Source organism: Populus nigra, chromosome 17 (genome assembly GCF_951802175.1).
Source record: "Populus nigra chromosome 17, ddPopNigr1.1, whole genome shotgun sequence".
Taxonomy (NCBI): Eukaryota; Viridiplantae; Streptophyta; class Magnoliopsida; order Malpighiales; family Salicaceae; genus Populus; species Populus nigra.
This window is the reverse complement of record NC_084868.1, coordinates 9,293,442-9,316,899: the sequence shown is the minus strand read 5'-3', so window position 1 is coordinate 9,316,899 and position 23,458 is coordinate 9,293,442. Positions and strand designations below refer to the sequence as shown.

General features: G+C 32.7%; 2 protein-coding genes across 3 annotated transcripts; both read right to left on the bottom strand.

Annotated features, from left to right (window-relative positions):
• On the bottom strand, positions 1–2,695 carry LOC133677159 (cell division cycle 20.2, cofactor of APC complex-like). The gene is made up of 5 exons (XM_062099014.1): positions 2,354–2,695; positions 1,751–2,011; positions 1,287–1,556; positions 606–1,187; positions 1–483 (listed from the first exon to the last, which is right to left on the bottom strand). Exons 1-5 carry the CDS (start codon positions 2,444–2,446, stop codon positions 343–345), a joined length of 1,347 nt encoding a protein of 448 aa, XP_061954998.1. The 5' UTR covers positions 2,447–2,695; the 3' UTR covers positions 1–342.
• Positions 2,696–8,454: 5,759 nt separating this feature from the next.
• LOC133677228 (uncharacterized) lies at positions 8,455–20,205 on the bottom strand. 2 transcript variants are annotated; one of them, XM_062099133.1, is made up of 28 exons: positions 19,861–20,205; positions 19,667–19,761; positions 19,440–19,539; positions 19,062–19,166; positions 18,709–18,871; positions 18,189–18,309; positions 18,005–18,067; positions 17,798–17,878; positions 17,540–17,634; positions 17,292–17,442; positions 16,709–16,795; positions 16,254–16,373; positions 16,050–16,178; positions 15,868–15,965; positions 15,650–15,773; positions 15,432–15,539; positions 14,589–14,727; positions 13,846–13,956; positions 13,669–13,723; positions 13,463–13,538; positions 12,047–12,232; positions 11,838–11,948; positions 11,075–11,230; positions 10,818–10,976; positions 10,249–10,482; positions 9,767–9,940; positions 9,308–9,420; positions 8,455–9,208 (listed from the first exon to the last, which is right to left on the bottom strand). In XM_062099133.1, exons 1-28 carry the CDS (start codon positions 20,018–20,020, stop codon positions 8,677–8,679), a joined length of 3,846 nt encoding a protein of 1,281 aa, XP_061955117.1. In that variant the 5' UTR covers positions 20,021–20,205; the 3' UTR covers positions 8,455–8,676. The 2 variants fall into 2 exon arrangements, with proteins under 2 accessions (XP_061955117.1, XP_061955118.1); XM_062099134.1 differs by having other exon boundaries at positions 19,670–19,761.
• Positions 20,206–23,458: the final 3,253 nt, after the last annotated feature.

Genomic DNA, 23,458 nt, shown 5'->3' with positions numbered 1-23,458 from the left:
TAAGAAAAGTATCTCGTAATTTTATTTAATTACTCTAAAAAGAAAATACATTATGTATTATGACATTATATCTATGTGCCCTATCATGTAATTGCTACCATGGCTGTACATGCCCCATTATGACAAAATTGCTGCATTTACTACTCTACATGGGCGACCAACTCGCTCTGTAACTCAGATTTTGCTCTGTCTTTCATGTACTGTTAGTTTGACTTCTCTCTTATGATTAGTGGCAAAAAGAAAAGTACGTCTACAAGATATCGCAGTTAACCATCCTGAACCCAATAAGAAATTGTCTGCCTGCTACAACTCACAATGAATTATTGTTTCTTTTGCATGATGTTAGCGGAAGTGGGATACATTAGCAAATGGTTCAGCAATAGCCTTTGGTGCAGGTTTAGCCGCTTTTGGATTCCCAAACACATTCCAAAATCTCAATGTTTCATCACCTGCTGCAGATGCCACTGTGTATCCATCTGGGCTCTGAAAAAAAAATAACAGCAATGAAGAAGGTTATAAATTAATATGATCATAGTTTCATACTCTAACAGGCAACATAAATTTTTATAGAAATGTATGATTTAAAATCAGTTCATTATCAATACCTGAGTCATAAAGAGGGCTGGAGAAGTGTGACCACTGAGCTCTGCCATCTGTACCATGGATGGATATTTCCATAGAATGAGTTGGTTCTCTGTAAATCCATGAGAGCTAAGCAATTCCCGTTCATGCTTGTTCCACTGAAGAGCGCAAACCTGTGAGCCGGTGTCCACTGAGTTCAAGCATGTGCCAGTCTGGGTGTTCCAAAATTTAATGTGCCTATCATTCCCACCTCCACCCGAGGCTAGCAGATTGCTCTGAAAGGGACACCAAGCAAGGGCTTTCACAGCTGCTGTGTGGTCCTCGAGCTTGTGAAGCCAATGCCTTGGCGAATTTGAAGAGGCCATAAATCTATCCCATATGAAAAGAAGGTTATCATTCCCTCCACTTGCTAATTGCTGGCCTGAAGCTGACCATTTCAATCCACAAACTTCCTGTCGGTGTCCCTCATATGATTCAACAATGTGTTCTCTTATTCTCACATCATTATTGATGACTTTAGCATCCTTTCCTCCAGTTGTAAGTAAGTGATGATTCCAGGCCAGTGACGTCACTCGCAATCGATGACCGCCTCGGAGTGTTCTTAGCTGCACCAATGACACGTTAATAAGAAATTATCAGTCAGATTATATCACAACTAAAAAAGAAATAAATGACTTCCAAAATAAATGGAAGAGCGTACAAACCATTTGATTAGTTGCAGAGTCCCATAGCTGGACATTAGAATTGTCCAAGCCTACAGCAAGGTGACGTCCATCAGGTGCCCAGTTAATGCTAGTGACAGGACCATCTTCCTCGTCAACAGTGACTACTTCTGAGATAGAACTATTTGAAGCGTTCCAAAGATACACGGTTGTCCCAAGAGCTATTGCAAGCACATTATTGTTGCCCCAATCTAACAAATTCAAGTAGAAATCATCCACTATGTCAGGGGCATCCAATGTCATTTCTGGTCTCTGCAAAATCAATTCCAAACATTCAATCAATTTAGACACAAAATTAGTCAAAGACAGGAGACAGGTTATCATAAATAACAGAAACAATCAGCAACTACATCTGTAAACTATAAAAAAAAATCCCTATCAACTTATGCTATTGAAAGCCAAGCCCGTGATTGTAAAGCATAAAAAAGATGAGAACATGCATGAACCTGAGGAATGTGCCGCTGGGGCTTGACAGGTTTAGAAGAATGAACTGATGATGATGTAAACAACGGGATAGGGTCCACCAGGGTGGGTGGTTTGTTCTTGAAGGCTAAAATTCGCCTTCCGTTCATATTGAACGCCTCTGCCAAAAGCTTCTGGTATAGCGATTGTGAAGGTGGGCTTTCCTTGACTTTCCTCCCTTCAGTGAGCATGTAATGCGCGAAATCCATGTCCATAGCTGACCTATTTGGTATAAATCGATCCAACTGTCCAGAACAAGAAAATCTGAATTAGAACCCAAAAGGAATATAATCATTTGAAACTGTAAAATTTAGTAATCTTCGACTTAATAAGAATAACAAAATAAATCAATTAAACCCAGAATCCCTTCTTTCTCCGAAGCAATTCATCAAACAGATAGGCACAAAGAAACCCACATATAGAATCACACAAAAGAAAAAAAAACCCTAACCCTAACCCTAATTCTCAAATCACCTAAACAATTAATTGAGAGACACAAAACAACACAACTGCAATAATCAGTGAAATTAAACAAAAGAAAAGGAACCGCATAATTAAATCCTTCATGTATAGTTTTGTAGACTCACATTTTCATACGATTTTTTCCGTTGAGGGTTTTCTCGAAGTGCGCTTCGAGGATGAAACATTCTAGTAGTGGTCGAAGAAGAAGAAGAATCCATGGTTCACAGAGAGAACAAGAAACACAAACAGAGCGAAAGAGTAAAACAAACGGAGTGAAAGAGAGAGCAGATTAAGAGATGACGATGATGGTAACGAAAAGAAAGAAAGAAAGAAAGAGGGAATTAGCAGTGAGAGAAACAAAAAACAAAAGCAATTAAAATCTAATTGTAGCAAAGGAGAAATTAGAATGAGGGGAGGAGTGGAGGACAAGCAATTCATAGCGCGTAAATTTCTATTTCTGGTAAGCCGGTGGCGCTAAACGGTCACTAAAATTTTGAATGCTTATTCTGTTTTATCGATTAAAATGACAAAACTGCCCTCTATCCTTTGCTTTCTTCATGGTCTTCTCGCTTATTATTATTATTGCTATTATTATAAATTGTGTGCAGAAATTATTGTAGTATTTTTCTATTATTTATCCTTTTACAAATCATCATATATTAGAACAGTAATTTTTTTGAAATTTGATTTTAGTTCCTGACCTTTTTTATATATATAATTAAACCTTTTAAACCAAAATTAAAATTTAATTGCATATTTTTTTGAAAAAAAAAATGATTGAAAGTCACATAATCAAAGTAAAACTAATGAGTATAATAGGTGATGACTCCAAACTTCATACAAAAACTTTATTTTTATCCCTTATTTTTTTCAGTTTATATATTATTGGTTCTTTTAGCTGTCAAAAATTTAATTTTAATACTAAAGTTTATTTTTCTCATTTATCAATCTTTTTTGTGAGAGGAGAGAGACAATCAAATTCTATTATAGAGAGAAAAAATAATTATTAACAATGATTTTAACCACCAAAAAGGTTAAAATTGGTGTCAATGAATTTCTTTTCATAACGGTAGTTTCACCTAGGTTTTTTTTTCCTTCTCCTTGCCTAAGGAGGCAGATCTTACCACATGAATGTTTTTGGGTTCAAGTTGATTTTTATTTTTTAAGCTGTTTTTTTAGGGTTTTTTTAGGTCATAGATAGGTTTATCAAGGTGTTTTCTAGGTGTTTTGGTTGAAAAATATGTTTTAAAGCCAAAACAAATCGAAGCCTTGTACTTTCAACCATCTCTAGTCACTAGATTCTTCAAAATGTAGACGACACGTTGTTTGCTGTTGTTTTTTTTTTTTAACAAACAGGACGGACACTCATATGCTCTTTTGAGAAATTAAAAGAAAAAATAAAAACATGCGCCAACATGCCTAGGCTGTTTTCTTAAGTCCCAACCACGTTGGGCTACCAGGCCACACACTTGGCTCTTTTTAATTTTTTTTATTTTATTTTTGGGTTAAAAAATTTGATAAAAAAATATATTAAACTTAATTGAGTCAAAGAGCCGAGTCACAAGAATAATGAATTAATCAATATCATCTAGGTTATTTTTTTTAATGCCTTTTCTTCCCCTCAATTTAAAAAAAAAATATATATGATTTCATTATTTGTTATCGATTATCTATTTTTTATTTAGCTCAAACCTAAAAAATTGCAATATCTCCATTTGTTATCAATTATGTACTTTTACTATCTTGGCATTACGTGCTTATCATGGTATTTTTTTTTTACTTCTAAAAAAGTTGTTTCATATAAAAAATTATCATGCATTTTATTATCATATAATCAAATGAAAGTAATCTCTGGAATAAGAAATTTATTGAATACGAAGACGTGCATGACTTGCATTGCGAGTTTGCTTAGTTGAATTAAGTTCAATTAGGTTCTTTTTAGTTAAATTTTATTTTTTACTGATTTTTTACTTCAAAGAGTTAATTCAAAATTGAGCTTTCTAATTTTTTTTCAAGATTATCCTCATGAATTTTGTAAGTCAACTCATGTTAACATAGGTAGATCAAATATTTTTTCTATCTCAATATTAGATAAATATGTTGTTCAATTCATGATTGAAATCTATTTTCTTTTTTAGAAGCCATGTCAGATATTGTTTTTTGCACTTTAATTTTTATTTTTTTTGCTTTGATCCGCGGCATAGCATGGATCAATGAATTAGTAACTTATACTAAAACACCTAGGACATTTATTGTAGCAATTTCTTTTTATTCTGAAATTTTTTTTAGTGTGTCTTTCTATGCCTAAATTGGGTTATAATTTGTTAAAATTTATTAAGTTTCAGGCAAATTAAACTATAGGGGACCAAACTGTAAAACACACTAAAATTTCATTATCAATCTAATGTTTTATTCGAAGATTTATTTTTATCCTCCTACTTTCTCTTTTCAACCTTCACAATCCTTATAATTTTTAAAATTTTAATTTTGATGCAAAGATCTATTTTTTTAATTTTTCAATCTCTAATTTTAAAAGATGAGAGAGAAAATTGTTAATTTGCATTGATTCCAAGCCTTAAAAATATCAACTTTAATGTCAAAGAATTTCATTCTACAAGAGAAGTTTGATTGTGGTTATTTTGAACCTCAATATTGCTTGAAGAATAGATTGAAGTCGAGAAAGAAAATTGTTATTGGGTTTGATTTTGTGTTCTTAGGCCATTCTCTCAATTCTTAGCTTGATAAATTAGTTTTTTAATGTTATAAGGGTGCTATTTAGGGGTTTATTGGCAAAAATAAATTTTAAAAATAGGGTTTTGACCCAAAAACCAACCCATAACTTTCCAGCCACCATTGGTAGCCAAAATCTAAATAAGAGCAGATGACATGTCATCTGTCTTTTTTTTATCCTTGAATTGTTTTCCTGTCAATTACATCTTTTAATTATTTAAAAAAAACATTTCTCTATTGTTGTTATCATATATTTAGCTAAAAAATAAATTTTTAAAAATGAAATTATTAAACTCAATGAAGTTCATGATCTAGATCGCAGGTTTTAAAAATTAAACCATTAAAATCGGGTCAATCCAATATGTTGTCATCTCCCTTTTTATCATTAATTTTTTTATTTCAATATTTTCTTTTAATTCTTTTTTTTAATCTCTATTTTTTATCATATATTTAAGTAAAATAAATAAATAATTAAAATAAAATTATTTAACCTAATGGAGTTTATGACTCATGTCACAATTTTAGCGGGTTAAGCCATAAAATAAAGTTCGATTCAATATATTATTATCTCAATATTTTTTTAAAAGTTATTTTAAATTAGTCTTCATTACATGTTTCGTGTTGGTTTTGATTTGTTTTTTAAAGGGTTATCACGGTCTCCAAATCTGGGTCGTAAGTATAATAAGTTAATTATGATTGGCACGAATTGATTTAATATGTCACCATATCAACAAAAAAAAAAGAAGTTTGTAATCCACATTCTTGGATTATTATTATTATTTTGGTTATCTAGGCTTGTTTTGTGTTAAAAAAAATTGTTGGACCGAGTAATAACATAATACCTTTTAAATTTATAAAAATGATAAAACTGACCTTTATCCTTTTCTTTCTAGTTTATACTCCTAGCTAAACATAAATTTCAAGGATCCTTTCTTTCCTTAAGCATAGTCATCCAAAAAAAAACACTCTCACTTTATTCCTATAAATTTATGTGAACATTTTAACAATTACCTATAGCCTTCTTGAAATAAAATAAATAAATAAATAAATAAATAGGCTCCTCTAACTCGATATTAAATTAAATGAATTGATAAAATTAAAATGTTAGGAAATAATTGTAAATTTTAATATTTGAAGGTATAAAATTACACTGTAAAGTATATCATCGGATATTAAAAATACAAAATAGAAAAACACTGTAAAATTTTTATAATTAATCTTAATCTTAACACATTTAAAATTTCATTGATCTAGAAGACAGATTTATCATTTGACATCGTGCACACCACAATAACCTATAAAAGGTCATCAACTATATAGTCATTATAGGCAAGTCATGAAAATATTTTAATACATTATTAAGAACCTCTGATAAATTAGTTATTATATTGTCACAACGGCAATCACCATCATATAAGAGTAATCATATTTTTTTAGGTTCAAATTCTAGCCATTTTCTTATATATTCATCCCTCTAAATCATACCAATATAAAATATTTCAAACTTTCTTATACATCCTTGATATATCTTCTCTAGTATTTTCTTCAATGCCACATCTTTGAACCTTTTATTGAAGTTACTGAAAAAGTATCACAAACAATAATGATGATACCTAATTAGCTCAAGTCATGTCTATGCCATGAAATTTTTAATTGTTACATATTTATCTAATATTATACATAATTCGATATGTCCACCTATGACATATTGGTGGAGTAAATCTAAAAGTCATGTTTAGTTAATGTTTGTCTCTTATTTGACCAAAGCATAACATCACACACAAAATATCTATTATTCTCGTTATAAGCAACTTCAATCAATAATTTTGTCTTGTACTTCTTATAAAAGTGAGTTTCATCAATATTTATCAATGGACAACAATATTTAAACCCCTTAATTGCAACTCTAAGTGCCTAAAATACTCTTCTAAATAATATTTTATTGTCATCAATCATTTTATAATCCCACTTGACAATTATACTTGGATTTGATTCTATAATAACTAATAAAACTCTAAGCAACATTTGAAAGGACTCTTTATATGAACTAAATAATTGTTTTAATACTTTTTGTTTGGTTGTTCATGCCTTATGATATATAAGACATCACACAAAAAATCCTTATGTATTGCAACTTGAATGGTAGAGATGTTAATACTTATTTCATCTTTAACATTGGTCATCATCACATTAGTGATAAGTCTTAGTCAATTTAATGATAACTTCATATAACAATTGAGTTGATACATGTATGAGGTTCTTTCAATTTTAAGATCTCAAATAAATCAGAATTCTTGTGATGCCTCCCATGTAAATACAATTGGCATGTTGGTTCATATATATACCATAATTGCATACAAGTTATGGTTGAACGTTGCATCTTATATTATAATGAATTCTTTATATATCACCACTTAACTACATTAATTAATTCATACTTGGTTTGAAAAGTTTGTCCAATTTCCAACTCATTAGTTAAGCTTGAATTCCTCCAACTTAAAGCTTAATCATTACATATCATTTGAGTAAACTCACTAGCATCCTCAACTTCAACAATGGGAAGTCCTATAAATTGGCTTATTAGCCCCCAACTAACTCATCACCCCCAACTATGTCGTCACATTATGGTCATCTTTATCATCACTTATTTTAGAGTCGTCATAACAATATGGAACAATTGTCATGCCCAACCGAGTTTTCATATCTATAATTTTTTATGTCAATATTAGACTCAATACATCACCATCGATCCTAGACAAACCAGCTACATGTGATACTTATTGAACTTGGGTTCAAACTGAACTCCATAGTAAAGAGGTTTCTTGTTAAGTATATTATTCAAGTAGAGCTCTAAAATTTACAACTCATTTTTCATGGTCAACTCAACCATTGAATTCAAGCTTTCATCATTAGAACTAGGCACACCAACATAATGATTTAGGCACATCTCATATTGCATCCTCTAAGTAATGTCAACTTTAATTTCAAAACAAATCCCACTCAAAGCTTTTATATATTAACTTTTTTAGTTCATTATAAGTGTTACCAATAAAAATATCGGTATTGATACCACCATAACAACATAATAATTTCTAAACCCTAACATAATCAACAAGATCACAATTCATAAAAAATTATTCCTAAATAACATCATTTATCAACTCAATTGGTATAATTTTAAGCTAATTAAAATAATTTATAGTTAATTTAATTAAAACCAACAAAACCCTAAACTAACACAAAAAACCGTTAGCTGTGTCATACATTCAATTTTCTTGCTACAGACTAGTAATGGTTGTTACTGCCACAATGATCTAATCATCATCCAAAGACTGAACCTGTGAAGGCTGTTTAATGGTACACACTAGTTAGCTGATCCAGCGGCTTACCAACTCAATCAGTGGGCACATCCGTTATATTTTTTACATGTAATTTTTCTATTTTTTTAGCAAAATAAATTCATAAAATAAACAAATATGAAAAGTCAACAGTCCAATGGATTCTCAATTCCATTCCCTCTGTTATTTTCAATGGTCAAAACAATGTCGCATGTTTAGTACATGACTAATTCCTTTTTTCTATTTCTATTTTGTGAAAAAAAAATTAATAACAAATACATTGATGGAATAATATACATGCCGAAGTTGCAAAAATAACTACAATAGGGACCACCCTCTGTAACACCTAAAAGCAACAAAGCTAGGCACACAAACCAGAATCAATCTGATGGGAGAACAGTAAGGTAGTAGGGATATCCCAGGCTTGTCCCTGAAGACTGTATTCTCTCTCCTACACTTTCATGATCGTTAACTGGTAGAAGATTCCAATTCAAAACATAGTTTGACAAATCATATGTACCAGGGGAGAACACGCATATTTGAAGAGGAATTTCAGTTGTGGATAGCGGCTTGATTTGGACTCCGGTTGAACTTGACCCAGACCAGATGAATGGAGAGACACTTTCTGGTAATAGTGATTTTCGAACATGGTTTCTGAGTGCATCAGATTCGATTTTACTGTCCTTCGCTAGAGACACATCATGCCACCCAACTTGGTTTCCAGAAGCTTCATCACTCAGCTGATCACTAATGCTGGTGGAATCAAGGGTCTTTAAGATTATAGATGCAAGAGCATTCGATGAGTTGTAGATAGTCATCCTAAAATTTATTTCGCAAAATGACGAAGAAAAGTTGTGATGTCTGGTTCGAGGTCCATCAACTACCCATGATATTGGACTTGTGCTCGCAGTGCTGTAAATGGAAATAATAATTAACAACTAGATGATTGAAGAACGTACAGAAAAAACAGAACAGCCACTGCAAACCAGAAGCGCTTTTGTATATTCTTGCCTGCAATGACATGCATGATGAGAAAAGACATGATGTGCGTCTGCAACTCCAGGCTGAGAATTGCTTTTTAGTGGCCGGGAGATCAAAATAAAGTCCACTGCATTTTCAGCTTCCTGATACATACAAAAACAGAAGGCTCAAAATGACCAATAAAGAAACAAAGGCAGTGCAAGGAAATGAGATGACTGATCACAACCGAACAAAAAATATTAACTGCCACTATTGTTGCTTACCTGCAACTTTGATTAAACAGAGCACCCAAAACAAAATAGCAAAATCCTAGGCTTGACACTTACTACAGCTTGTAAAGGATGTCCAAAATTGTCACTCATAATTTTGACCAAAAAAAAACAAGGTGGCTGTGCAGCTGCGTTGGTGGTCTAGGTGGTGATAGTGATGAAAATGCTGACAGTACCAAAAACAGCCACCGCATTTGATTGTCATTCGGATATTACCAACCTGATTAGAAATTCCATGCTGCAACCTTTCATAATCGTGGAAACCAGCCAAAGGTGATTTGGATGTATCAAAAGGAGCTCCTTTGCTACCATCAGGAACCAAACTTACATTGCTTCCAATGTGAGGGAAAAGAGATGAGGTACTTTCTTCAGTACTTAATGATTTCCTACAACTCTGAAGACGAAGAATAATTTAATTGATCAGCTTAAAATGCGTAGCATAATTAGGTGAAATTTAAAGGGCCATGAAAATGAATTTACAGGGCATTGGCAAAACGCAATAGGAAATATTATCAATGTACAAGTTAGCAGTAAGCACATCAAGCTTCGCACTAAACAACTAAACAACAGAACAAGGAAATAGAAGAAGATAGGAAGAAAGAAATGTTTAATCTGAGAGAAAGGAAGAGGTAAAAGGACAAAAGGCAAGGGAAGGGCAATTTCAAAAATGCTTAACCTGAAAATGCAGATTCTTGTACCAACCTTGAGCACAAAGAAACATGAAAATGCTTGCCCAGCAATTAGAGATTGTGAAGGGAAGATTGTATCGATGGGTTGAAGCAGAGAAATTTCCCAGTGGCTTCCAATGGTTGATAGCTGATTAACCTGGATGCTCTCTGAGTTAGTTTTGTTGACAACATCCATGTGCACAAGGAACTCTTGCAATCTTGACGGATAGGGACTGATTTTAAATGACACATCCAACGATGGTAGTACCTGTTGGAAAAGATTTTTAATGAATCACATTAGATAAGTAAAAAGTGTTTGATCAACAAAGAGAAATCACATGCATCACCAACTTAATGATAGTTGGTTCTTAACAACTGAAAGACGAGCAAGAACAGTATCAGTATTATGATATCTATATAGCACAAGTATAAATTATTCTGAGTTCAACCATGACAATATTTATCTTGATATCAGAAAACCCATTCAATATTTCGCACTGATAGCTCTAGGAGCTTGGTATGATCTCAAGCTATTATCGGGATTATAAATAGTATGAAGTATGAAGAAAAGACAACAAATCCCCATCATATTCAAGCACATACCTGCAAATTATAATGCATGCGTAGAATTCGGTATCTCATGGCACTAGATAGATCTCCCACCTCATAGTATATTACTACTTGCAAGGAGATGTTTCCAGGAACAGCAGCCCGAAACCAAAGAGGCCACAATAGTGGATTTTCCCCTTGCACTGAGAGATCCTGAAATACAAAGGCAGCAGCAAGTATATAACTAAAAATGGCAAGATACCAATTTTATGTTAAATGCCACAAACCAATGCATAAGGTGAACTTCTGACCTCTGGAAATAGAAAAACACCATGAGATGCTATTTTTGGATTAGCAGGTGGGCTAACATTTGTTTTCTTCTCTAAGCATGCAGGAAATTCTAAATCCAAATCTTCTTGTTTCCCAATATTTAGGAATCTAGGATGGCTGGTCTTCATTTTCAAATTCTGCCAAGAAAGATTATAAACAAAGTTAAAACAGAAAAGACACTAGAAGCACCCGTTCATTAATGCATCTTACTAATAGACAGTATTTATGCTAGCATTTGCAGGAGAAATTAACAAAGCCTGGCATACAGGCAAGTTCGGTTCTTCCTTTCACTCAAAGTTACCATGGTAATTTGTGGCAGTCTAAGAGCTTAAGAAACTTTTAAAAAAAATAAATAAATTATGGCAGTCTAGTAGATTAAGAAACTTTCAAACATAAATATTCTTTAAAAAAAAGGCCATTATCCAATTCGGGCACCATCAACTGAGGTCTTGGAATGAAAAATTTGGAAACCATCCTAACCTTTAACATTTTTGGATGAAGTGGGTATGCATAAGAATCAAATTTGTGCCTCTACAGCTGTAGATCCAAAACATTTACCACATATAATATTAAGACATTGAAATCATCAAATCAATCTTTAAAAGGTCAACATGATTCAATTTTCCAAATCACAAGGTTGCAATACAATAGCCAGTGGGGTCCCAAATACAAGAAGCATGCTACCCAATGGCACACAAAGTACATTATTCATTAGGACACTAGAATGATGGGAAAAAAGCATACCTTTACAGAAACTTCTGATCGGTTCCTCAACTCTAAAACAAGATTCTGTAAATGTCCTGCATATGCCTTCTCAGGTAGAGCATGAATGAAGCCCTCAAGCTTGGGTAGACTCTGGACAAGAACGAATATTTTAAAAAATTGATATTCCAACTTAATCTAAATAAATAAAAAATCCAAAGGAGCAGTGTAGGGGGGCAGGATGTCGGTACCTGGATCACTATAAACTTCAAGTAATTGCCGGGTGATTGCTTAGCTTTCCTTCTTCCCTTTGCAATTTTCTTTTTCACATAATTAGACCCAAAACTATAAAAACCAACCACAGAACCTGACAATTTCCATCTGACACCAACAATTTTTAGAATGCCTTCTACTTTGGGAGTAACTGTTAGTTGCACCTGAAAGGAAAAATAGGATTGTTCAAACATGACTTCCAAAAATGACGGTGACTATTGAGCAAAATATCTTAGGAGAGCATTGTATCAAAGAGAAGTATCTATGATCATCGACAAGAGGACAGTAACTATGACTATTGAGATAGAGAAACCAACTGGACTCTTACAGAGATAGAAAAACCAACTAGACTCTTAAAGAGATGGAAAAACATCCACATGGAGAAATGTCAGTATACTAAGTTTTGGTTACACTATATTCAGAGCTATATTCTGGTTTGAAGTATTTTCCATATGGACTGCCTATGACAAATAATCCATTTTGGTTTGCACTATTAAAGTTTTGGTTTATCAAACTACAGAAAATGTGGGTGGACAAAGAAACAAATTCAAAGATTCAGGCCTTCCTCCAATGGCAGAACCTGAGATAAATTTTCGGGTGTGGGTGCCATATATTATGTACTTGTGCTTACATAAAATTTTCATTGATTTGTACATTAATAGAACATAGAAATGCATAAAAATATTATATTCTAACTTGGGACCATATCATATCCAATTTGTCATTCAAAGAAATTAAAACCAAGAAAGAGGACTAGCTCCATCCAAAATTGAAATTCAGTACTATATATTATAATTAGAATTGCAAAATCATTCATTCTTGAAAAAATCAAGAAGAGAAGGAAAGAAATAAGAATTGCAACATAATTATATTTCTATTAGGGAAATAATTGCAAAAAAAGAAAGATTAGTAAATCAACTACAGCTTCGAATAGAAGTGAGAATGTTTAATTTGAATTCATTTTAAAACTACATAGATGTTTCATAAGTGTTTGAAGAAAAGATATGAATCTATAAGAAAACTGAAAGTAGTGACTAGTTCTTGCATGCCTCAACGTCATTACTAGTTCTTATACCTTCTTACACAAATGGTCATTTTTTGTCAAATATATTTTCCAAAACAAAATTATTATTTGGAAATCATCATTTCGACACATTTGTTAACTTGAGTGAGCAGCACACACTAATATTTGATTAACTGGCGACAATACCACTTACAAAATCCATGCAGTGAAATATCGCACAGAGGTATCGTACATATAGTGATGCACTTAATTATCTCTTTCACACACACCAGAAAACAGGGATAACACACCCTGACTCTAAACAGTTCAGAAAATTTCAAATGTGTTAAGTCACTGCAAATTCATTCAACAGTTCAAAGAAAGCACTCACCAAATTGGCTTCACCCCCTCCCAGTGAGATGTTGACCTCGGACAAGGAAAATGAGGAAGTGTCTGATATTATCTCTCTGCAGTAAGCGAGCAAAATTAAGTTAGCAGTTGTAAGAATGACACTGAATCCAGGAGCACCATAGGAGGAAACTGGCTTGAAAACAAACAAAATTTAGGAAAAGATTGTGAAAAGGTTTGCACAAATACCTCAAGTTTTCATGTTCTTCATTATTCCAGATTCCAGCAGTTGAGCAACTTGCATCTGCGTCAACATTAAAATTGTGATCACCTGTTTTCTTTTTCCTATGAATTTACCCTCATCCAAATTGACAAAAGAAGAAAGAGAAGGAAAGAAAATTTAGAGATAAACTGCTTGTAACTCACCAGAATTCGTTTCATCTGATGTTGCAGAAAGCTCGCATATCAAAGAAACACTAGAGATTGAAATAGGGATTTCCAGGGGGTTCTTAAATTCAATAGCGATCTTTATTGCTTCTGCAGTCACAAAATAAAAGAATGTTATACCACTAAAGGCAATACAACGGATGAGGCCCCTTAGTCCCTTCTTTTTTTTGTGCACCTGGTACTGATTAACAATCTTACATAATAAATAAGCAATCAAAACCCTTTTTTTCCAATATTTCCTGTTCTCGGTAACAAACAAAACTAGACATGGACTCTCAAAATATTTTTCATCTATTGCTGACAGAACAAAACTCTTAAATAGCTTGTATGCATTATGAATCTAAGTCTTCATCAAAATTCAAGTCCAAAACTAACATGCAGTCTCAAAATATTCTTCATGCACTGCAAGTATTATTCCCGACAAAACAAAACTCTCAATAACAAAATTCAAATCCAAACACCACATGAAGTGTCAGTGACAGAATTTCACAAGCTGTGTGCTCTTAATGACCCGTATTAAAAGAAAACCTCCAAATAATATTATGCATAGAAACTAAGAAACATTCAGTTTTGCTGCTGTGCATAGCAAAAATAACCCTGAGTTGAACATAGGCAAAAATTAAGCAAAATCAAAAATTTTCATTCCTAACATATAGAATAATGTATTTTATAAATTAAAGAAGATTTACACAATTTTCCATAGAACAATATCACCTTCATACCTCCAGCCACACAGATGTTTGATTCTTTATATTTTGGTAAAAGCTTTGATTGTAGTTCCAGCCAATTAGTCCTGACAGTAGGCAATGACGGGATCATGTCTTCCTCCAATGAATGCCAGACACTTTCTTTAACACTAGTCTATGTTAAAAAGGAAAGGTAGCATCAGCTATAGTTGATCATCTAAACCACTTTCAGAATTCAGACAGTCTTCCAATTGAAGAGACAATAAAACTACAACTATGACAATCATAATCATAAATATATTGATAGCAGCAATACAAGATTTTGATATCTTCACGAGATACTTTATATGAGCATTCATTAGGAAATTTGGTGATGCTTACACCACCAACACACTTGATTTAGGTTAGGAAAACCTAAAAAGTATAGATAATAACAATACAAGATATTTGATATGTTAAAAGATACTTTGCACATTCCAGTGAAATTTTAATTAGTACTTGTGGCCATGCTTACAGCACCAACAAACTTGACTTCAAGTTATTTCTTAACCAACTTCATAAATCCAAAAGGTTTAGTGATAAAACCATGAGGTCATGTGCATATCAGGCTTAAGATACATAATGCACAGAATCAAAAATTCATGGAATCCCCTCTGGATAAATAGCATCATTTTTCAATGTCTTCCAGAGAGTCGGGGAGGGAGAGAGAGAGGATCTGTGTTCGGTGTATAAATATAGCAAATGCTAGGGCTGATGCATGTATGCACCCTAACAAATTTAATGATATCAATAAAACAAAGCGGAGAGCAGAAGAGGCATCTTAAAAAGCTATTAGGGAAAGGTGACATTTATAGATTACAGAGTAGTAGAACAACATACTGATCCAGGCATTGCATAGGTTCGATGGTCTTCAAAATTGACCTTAAGCGATGAGATGTTGATAACAGGCAACTGAAGTCTTAATACCTCAAATGTTTTCCCTGCTTTCTACATCATCCAAGATGAATTGTCAAACTCAGGGAAATGGGAAATGGGAAAAATAAATACCACTTATATCAAATTAGGGTTAGAGTCTACCATTTAGAAATAGCAGTCACCTGAACAATTTGAAGAAATTCTCTGAGGAATAACTCCTGTGTTGCCTTGGACTGATGGCTACAGGCCAGGACTTCCAACATATGTGTGAAAGCAACATCATAAATCCCAAGAAAACCATAACACCTATGTTAAATAAGCCCTGTTAAAAAATTGTGCTTTGCAAATTCTGCAGGCCCAGCATGTTAAACTTCAGTTGGATCAATTTGAAATAACTTACTGGCCGATATGGAAATGAACATGATCTTTGATGTAGCTCCATGGGGTTCCCTTATATACTGAGACAGCGTTTCTATATGTACGAATTGCATGTTTAATCTACAAGAGGAAGCGGCAAATATCTTCAGAAGCCGCATCATGCAATTTGCTATAATCAGATTTGTGCGTAAATAAAATAAGTACCTGGTCACATTTTTTATACCGATCACCAGAAAGAACAAGATGAAACCCATACTTGTGCAGCATAGGTGGTTGGGACAACAAGTAGCAATAAGATGCTTGCTCAAGCATGACAGCTGAATGTAACAGTTCCTGCAAAAAGAAAATTCTCAGTAAAAAATAAATCCACCCTCATTCATTTTTTATTTCATAAACAGTGGGCAGTACCTCACTGCAAATGCGGAAGTAAACAGTGGCAGCCTCTTTAAATTGATCTTTCATCTTCAACATTTCTATCCACCAAAGACCACAGCGTGTAGCATTTTGTCGACCAGAAGACCCAAGTTTCTGTAGTAAACCAAATTCGATATACTTAGACAAAGTTGAAAGGGTACATAACTAGGTGGCATTTGTTGTTTGATTCACTTGACCGGAATAAGTTGCCAGATTAATAGCATCATGTGTAAATAACCAGCTCCATTGTGTTAGGCCAGTGGTCATATAAAGCTAAGTTAGCAAACTAACCACCCTTTCTCTGCCAAGTTACAAGGCCTAAAAACGAGTTGCATGTGCGTCATTTTAAATAGAGCAAAATGCAACCAAGAGGATTTATCCACAATGATGAAATAGCTTTCTTCCTTATATTGCAAGATCAAGGATGAAGCAAGAAAAAACACACATACTAAATAAGTGTTAAAAGCATTTTCCATGCAATTATCTGCTTCTTTTCTTGATTGATCCAACATAAAGTACGTAAGCCCCATCATTTCCTGCATGGAACCAATGAAACAAATGAAGAATGTCGCTAGAGGAGATGATTCACATGTTGAGATAATATAGTTTCAAGAAATATCAAGAAGCAAATCAAGGAACTTCTGGTAGGCAGGCAAAACACAAAGAATTTTCCAGGCAATGACAGACTAACCAAGCATTTCCCAAAACATATATGATACACATGCCATATAAAAGTTACAAGAGCTAAAGATGCTTCAAAAACATGGTTTTGCACTCAAACGTTCTGGTAAAGAAAAGTTTGTTTAGTATATTCACCAATTATCACACAGAATAGGACCCCAAAACAACAAAAAGCTAGAGTAAGGAACAAAAAGGCACAAATATAAATAAACCACTCCATGTTTTTCCAACAATAATCACACTACTATCCCAGATCCACCATATGAAATCACATAGTATTATTACAGCCTAGAAAATGGTCATCAAGAGTAGCAAACAGCAAATAATTATAGAAACAAAATTTGAAGATACCTGCACACCAGCATAGCGCTTCCAAGCTTTATCAATCTTATAATCTGTGGAAATAAGGCGATAGTTCGATAAGGCCAGTTCATAATCTCCTAACATGAATGCATAGTCACCCAAAACTCTGATCTGAGACTCGACGGAGCTATAGGTATACCTTCAACAGTGAATGTATAAACCTATATTAGGGAAAATTTGCATAAAATATGGAGAAAGCTTTGGCATGAAAAAAAGAAGGTATTTTTTAAACATACATAGGTCCATTGGAGGAATCTGGTGTGTCTTCTTTCCCTTTTCTCCACCATAAGTTTTTAATTTGGTTTTTAAAGCCTTTCCTTGTAGCAGAAATCTAGCCATGATAAATTATGATTTGAGAAAGAAAGGAAAAGGAATCATAGAGACAATAAAAAAAATTGTATTAATAGCTTAGATTTCAGAGTAGTGCAAGTGAAAGCAAGCAAGCCCCCTCATGAGAAGACTCGAAGCACAAAGGAATGCTGGAGATTCCCTACCTGCTGATTGAGCACACGAACTTTCTGCTCCATGTAAGGAATGATATGTTTAGACGATAATTCTTGTATTAAATCCTTTATCTGTTGCCAATTTGTAGGTTATATTTGTTAAAAGCTCTACAACAATTCACCCCAAAATAAAAGATAAGGAAACAAAAGAAAATATATAGTTTACACCATATGCTAACAGTGATAAAAGCAATTTACCTCATTCAAATCATCAATGTTTAGATAACAACCGAGATCCTGACTAGGTGAAGAATCAAATTTCTGCCAATGTCACAAAAGTAGATAAGGCCACCACCTTAACCTTGCTCATTGTGTCCAATAACTCAAGACAGAGAAATGAATCACGTGGTAAAATAATATATGATACAAGAAAGTAACTTACATAAGGAACCCAAGGATTATCTTGATGTTCTATCTGCTCATCTTGAGAAGAATTAATGCAAAGTAAATGACAGCCATTAAAGCCAAACGTATTTTTCATCTCTGTTAGTATTTTAGTTGCCCTGAAATCAAACAAATAAAATTTTAAAACCCATCAAAAAACATTTAGAGTTGTAAAGACTTGCCTAAAAGAGAGAAGAAAAAAATCTTAGCAGTGTGAAAGGTAGTTAAAATGTTATTTAAAGGAACAAAATGCAGGATACAATACCAAATTAACAAATTGATATTACAAGTAACAAATATAAAGTTTGGCCCCTAGAGATATGCTTTTTAGCAGAAAATGGATTGAAACGGAAGATTCTGTTAAATGCACCGAGTCAAAAACAGGACGAGGCATTGACTCAAAATAATAACCACAAAGATTTAATTATACAACCAAACACTTGCCCCTATCTGTTGTTCTTGTATCGTATACTTAGATAATACCTTCCAACATAAAAAGAAAGGAAAGAAAACCATACTTCTCTGAGGGACCATCTTTATTATCATGCACCAATACATAATGTTTCAAAATCTTTGGGTCCATTGCACCGTCATTGAGAAGGGAAGGCAACTTGTTAGTGTTGAAAAGGTCCACAAATTTGTTGATAGGCTGTTCATCCTTTGAAGAAACAACTGAAACACCTACATATCAAATTAAAAATAAATTCAGGAATGAAACCCAAAATGGTTTTATGATTACAGTAACCAAAACCTTGAAGAACTATCATCCCATTAGCCAAATAACCCATGTATCATGAGTGTGCATGTGTAGCCCAAAGAAAAAGGGGGAAATAAATAACAACCCCTATTCCTATCAATTTTCAAAGCTTACATGCCACAGGGTGGTCAAAAGCCTCGTGCTCGGAAAAAGAGACAGCACGTACAAGCTCTTTATTGAAAATCTCAAACCAAGATGGTGAAATTTCAGATTTGGAGCCTGCACAAATCACAATTCAAATGCACCAAAATGATTCGATAAGTTAAAATCTTAAATAAATTTCATTAGTTAAAAGCATCTAAACTAAAAAAATTAAGCAGATGCAAAGGAGCAGAAAAATAGAATATAAATTCGCATCAAAGTCGATAAAAACATTCACCTCTGCAGAAAACAATTCAAATGAATTAGAAAAAAACAAGTTAAATGAAATCGTACACAATTGATAAAATAGCTACGTGTTGACAAATTTACATTCTCATACAGTGAACTTACTTGCAAGTACATTGCTAATATCTAGAGGATCAGTGGACAAATCCGATCTATCCTTCTCTCCTGCCTCAGTAATAACCTGCTTTAATCGCTCCTTCGCTACCTAGTTCAACAAGAACATAATCAAAATGCCAAAATTGCAGTTTAGTTTCATTGAGAATAAAATTTGACCTAATCTAAATTGTAAATCCAAAATTTAATTTTTTTAAACTACCAAACAAAACGACTACCACGATATCCGGCTGCTTAATATCAGACTCATAAAATAATCTCAATTTGAACTTCTGTAGCCTGTATGGCTGATCACTCGAGGTCCGTACAGGCACTGCATTTAACAAAACCAAAGGAAAAATCTCAACTTTTACTCTCAATTAGCTTCAAAAATTGTAGCATGAAATAGATAGTGGAGAGAGCGAGAGCTAACCGTCGATGTTATTGAAGTCGCAAAAGGGACTAAGCATTTCGATGAAGGAGAGGTTGTTTTTGAGGCAAGATTCTTCTACCAGGGGTGTACGGAGGACCATGACCACCGGAGTGATCTCCTCCAATAGCATTTTACCAAGTGAAGTCTTCGCTGGATCCATGCCGTCAAAATTACCGGGTGGCTCCCTCGCTGAGTTGACTCGGATTTGGTTTCGATCAGATCTCTTAATTCTTCTCTGCGTCTGGTGCTTATGGAGAAGGAGGGAGCTGGTTAGCGTAAAGAGAATGACGGTGGCCCGTTTTGTTTATTAATGGACTGGACTTTTGGCTTGATGATCCACGGACTGTGCATCGACTTTTGATCCCCGTTTCACTCTCTTTCTCTTCTTTACTTAGGGTAGGGTGCCATGGTATTTTCATTCTCTTTTTAGTAAATAAAACGTATCACAGTTACAATTACAAATTACATTATATTACAATTAAAATTACAAATTACATTACAATTACAATTACAGAAAAACAAACCTAAATAAATTCTTTTTTGGATCCAAAACTTTATTTTTTAGTTTTTTTTTTTAGATTTGAGAGAGAAAGTCATCAGATTCTAGTAGTATAAAAAAAATATTAGTTAACACCGATTGTAACCACTAACATGATTAATCTTGGTATAAATAGGTTTCATTCAATGAATATAGCTCTATGGGGTTGTTATATCACCTTGAAATTGCATGGGATAGTAGATCTTATCTCAAAAAGTTTTAGTTTTTAGGTTGATTATTTATTTTTTGATCATTTTTTGGGTTTTTTAAGGTAAAGAGAGGTTTATTTAGATGTAAAGTGTGTTTTTTAGGTGTTTTTTTGTCAAAATAGTTTAAAATGAATTTTTAAGTACGAAACATCTATTGATCAATTTTCCAGCGACCCCTAATCACTGAATTTAGAGTAGAACAAGCGACATGTCACATGATTTATATAAAGAAAAAATGGGACGGGCGACATGTTGTCTTCCTCTTATAAAAAAATATTAACAAAGCCTAGGCACATGGACCTAGGCTGGTAGACCCATGCACCTTGGCTATTCTTATTAAGGTCGAGGTGCGCTGAATCACCCAAGCCTGTGTGCTTAGGATTTTTTTTCTAGGTACTTTGTTTTTTATTATTATTAATTTAATTTCATCCTTCAATTTTTTATTTTTTTATATTACCTACTTGTCCAGAAAATAAAATTAAGAACTATCAAATATTTGTACTTGTTGCATTATAAATTTTATTTAATTATTTTTATAAATTTTAAGATGTGTATAATTATAATTGTTTTTTAGGTAACTATTGTAAGACAAAGTAATACATTAAAATATTTTCATTGAAAATTACAATTATTTTTAATCAAATTGAATTATGGTGATTTCTTTATTTTTTTAATCATGGTAATTATTTTTAGAATTACATGAGATTGTTAGCATGTGCTATGTTGCGGATATGGGATCATATCAATTTTTTTTTTTAAAAAAAAAAGGTAGACATTGCTAACATATTCTCTAGTAGGGAAAAAAAATTAAATAATGTGAGGATTAACCTAATGTGACATGATCAACTTGGTTAGTTCAAAAATAACTTGGATAATTGAAATAAATAAATAAAAATAAATGTTTTCAAAATCAAACACCAACAAAATAATAAAAAGTTTATGCGAGACCGTGAAAATCAATTTAAAATAAACCAAAATATTGAATGCTAAAAATAAAAAAAATCAATTGAAATTAAAAAAAAAAGAGTAAATGCCATCAATGTTTCATTATGTCATATGAGAGAGAATAATGTAGATTCACATAATTTTTTTTTGTTCCAAAATTGTTTTCCACTTTAATGCCTCGATTTGTTTTTCTTTTATTTTTTTCATTTAACATTGCTTTTATATGGGATTGGTTATAATGATTTTTTTTTATGTTTGGGAATATTTTGTTGCTCGATTTAGCAAATTAAAATTCAATTTTATTGAATTATAAGAATTAGAACTTCGAGGACCGAATTTAAAGCTTAAACAAATATTGAGTCCTTTTTGTTTGCCAACACCAAAGGCTGATTTGTATGGTCAAGGTAAGTTTTTTTTTCCAGTCCCTCAACTCTTTTTTTTAATTAGATCCTCTCAAATTGAATTTATTTGGGAATTGACTCAATAGTTTATTTTATTTACCTTGATACGGGGATCTTGTATTAGAAAGGGAAAAAATTGGAGCTCCATTTTGCAAAATAAAAAAAAATTAGCTAATTTAAAACAACTAAGTGTCAAGGGACCAAAATTGAAACTAAAATAAATATTAAAGATGTCTTATCATTTGTTTTTTTGTAACAAATTTAGTACTCGTTCTTTTGATTACTATTTGTTTTTTTTACTATCCTTTTTACTATTGATTTTTTTTTCTTCAATTTTGTCCCTTATCAGTTGGTTTTAATTAGTTTTTATATTAAATTTAATCTTTATTTGATTGCTATTTTTTTTTATCTTTTTTTCATTGATTGGTTTTTTCAATTTTATCACTCAATATTTAATTTAAGTTTATTTTTATATCAATTATGGTCTTTATTTTTTTATTTGTATTTGTTTTGTTTTGGATCCTTTTTTATTTATTTTCCTTTTCAATTGCATTCATTAGCATTTGGTTAATTGGGAATTTTGCTCCGTGATTTTTTATGTCTTTCCATCTATAAAGTTACTCATAAGCTTATGACTAAGGTCATTGATTTCGCAGAATATCGCTTTGCAACCAATTCAAGCGCCTTAAGAAACTCATGGTTTTTTACACGATTAAATGGAATTACACTAGTGTAAAAAAACCTTGCAATTTGTCGACATGTTTCTTCTCTAATATCCTTTTTTAGCAATTGATTTAGGGTTGTATGTGTACTTCCACTCCCTCTAGCTACTCTCTTTCCTTTGTCCTTGGAGCTAATTTCTTTTATTTCATCATCATCATCATTTACACTATATTGATGGGCCTTTCTTTTCTTTTCAGTTGCTTCTAGATTTTTGTACCAAAACACCTAAAATTATCTGCTTAACATTTTCTGGTATTTGCTGACATGGCTCAACATCCTTACGAGTGCAAGTCAGATGCTATTTAAAATGAAAAATACCTCCACTAATAATTTTTTGACAATACTTGCACAGAACTTTTCTAGAATTCTTATTAATATCTATCCCATATTGCCATCCCACATCAAGCCTATTACCATAAGAATTTTTTTTAGATGCCATAAGTTCAACAATTCAAGAATCAATTCAAATCAACCCTGTAATCAATCCAAATATTTTATGATTGTAATTAAATTTTTGTTAAAAAAAAATACCATAATACATAACAACCCATCTTCTATATTATTATCCAATCAGTACACACTACAATAACAACCAACAACCAATCTTCTATATTATTATCCATGACAGGTTACAAACTTACAAGTTACAATCCTTTACAACTCAGCAAAGGCAGTATAAAAACAGTCACGCAACACTTAAAATTACAACTTACAACCCAAATCCATTCATTATAAGTTACAACCCAAATCACAGTTAAAGTACAATAAATCCATTCATCACA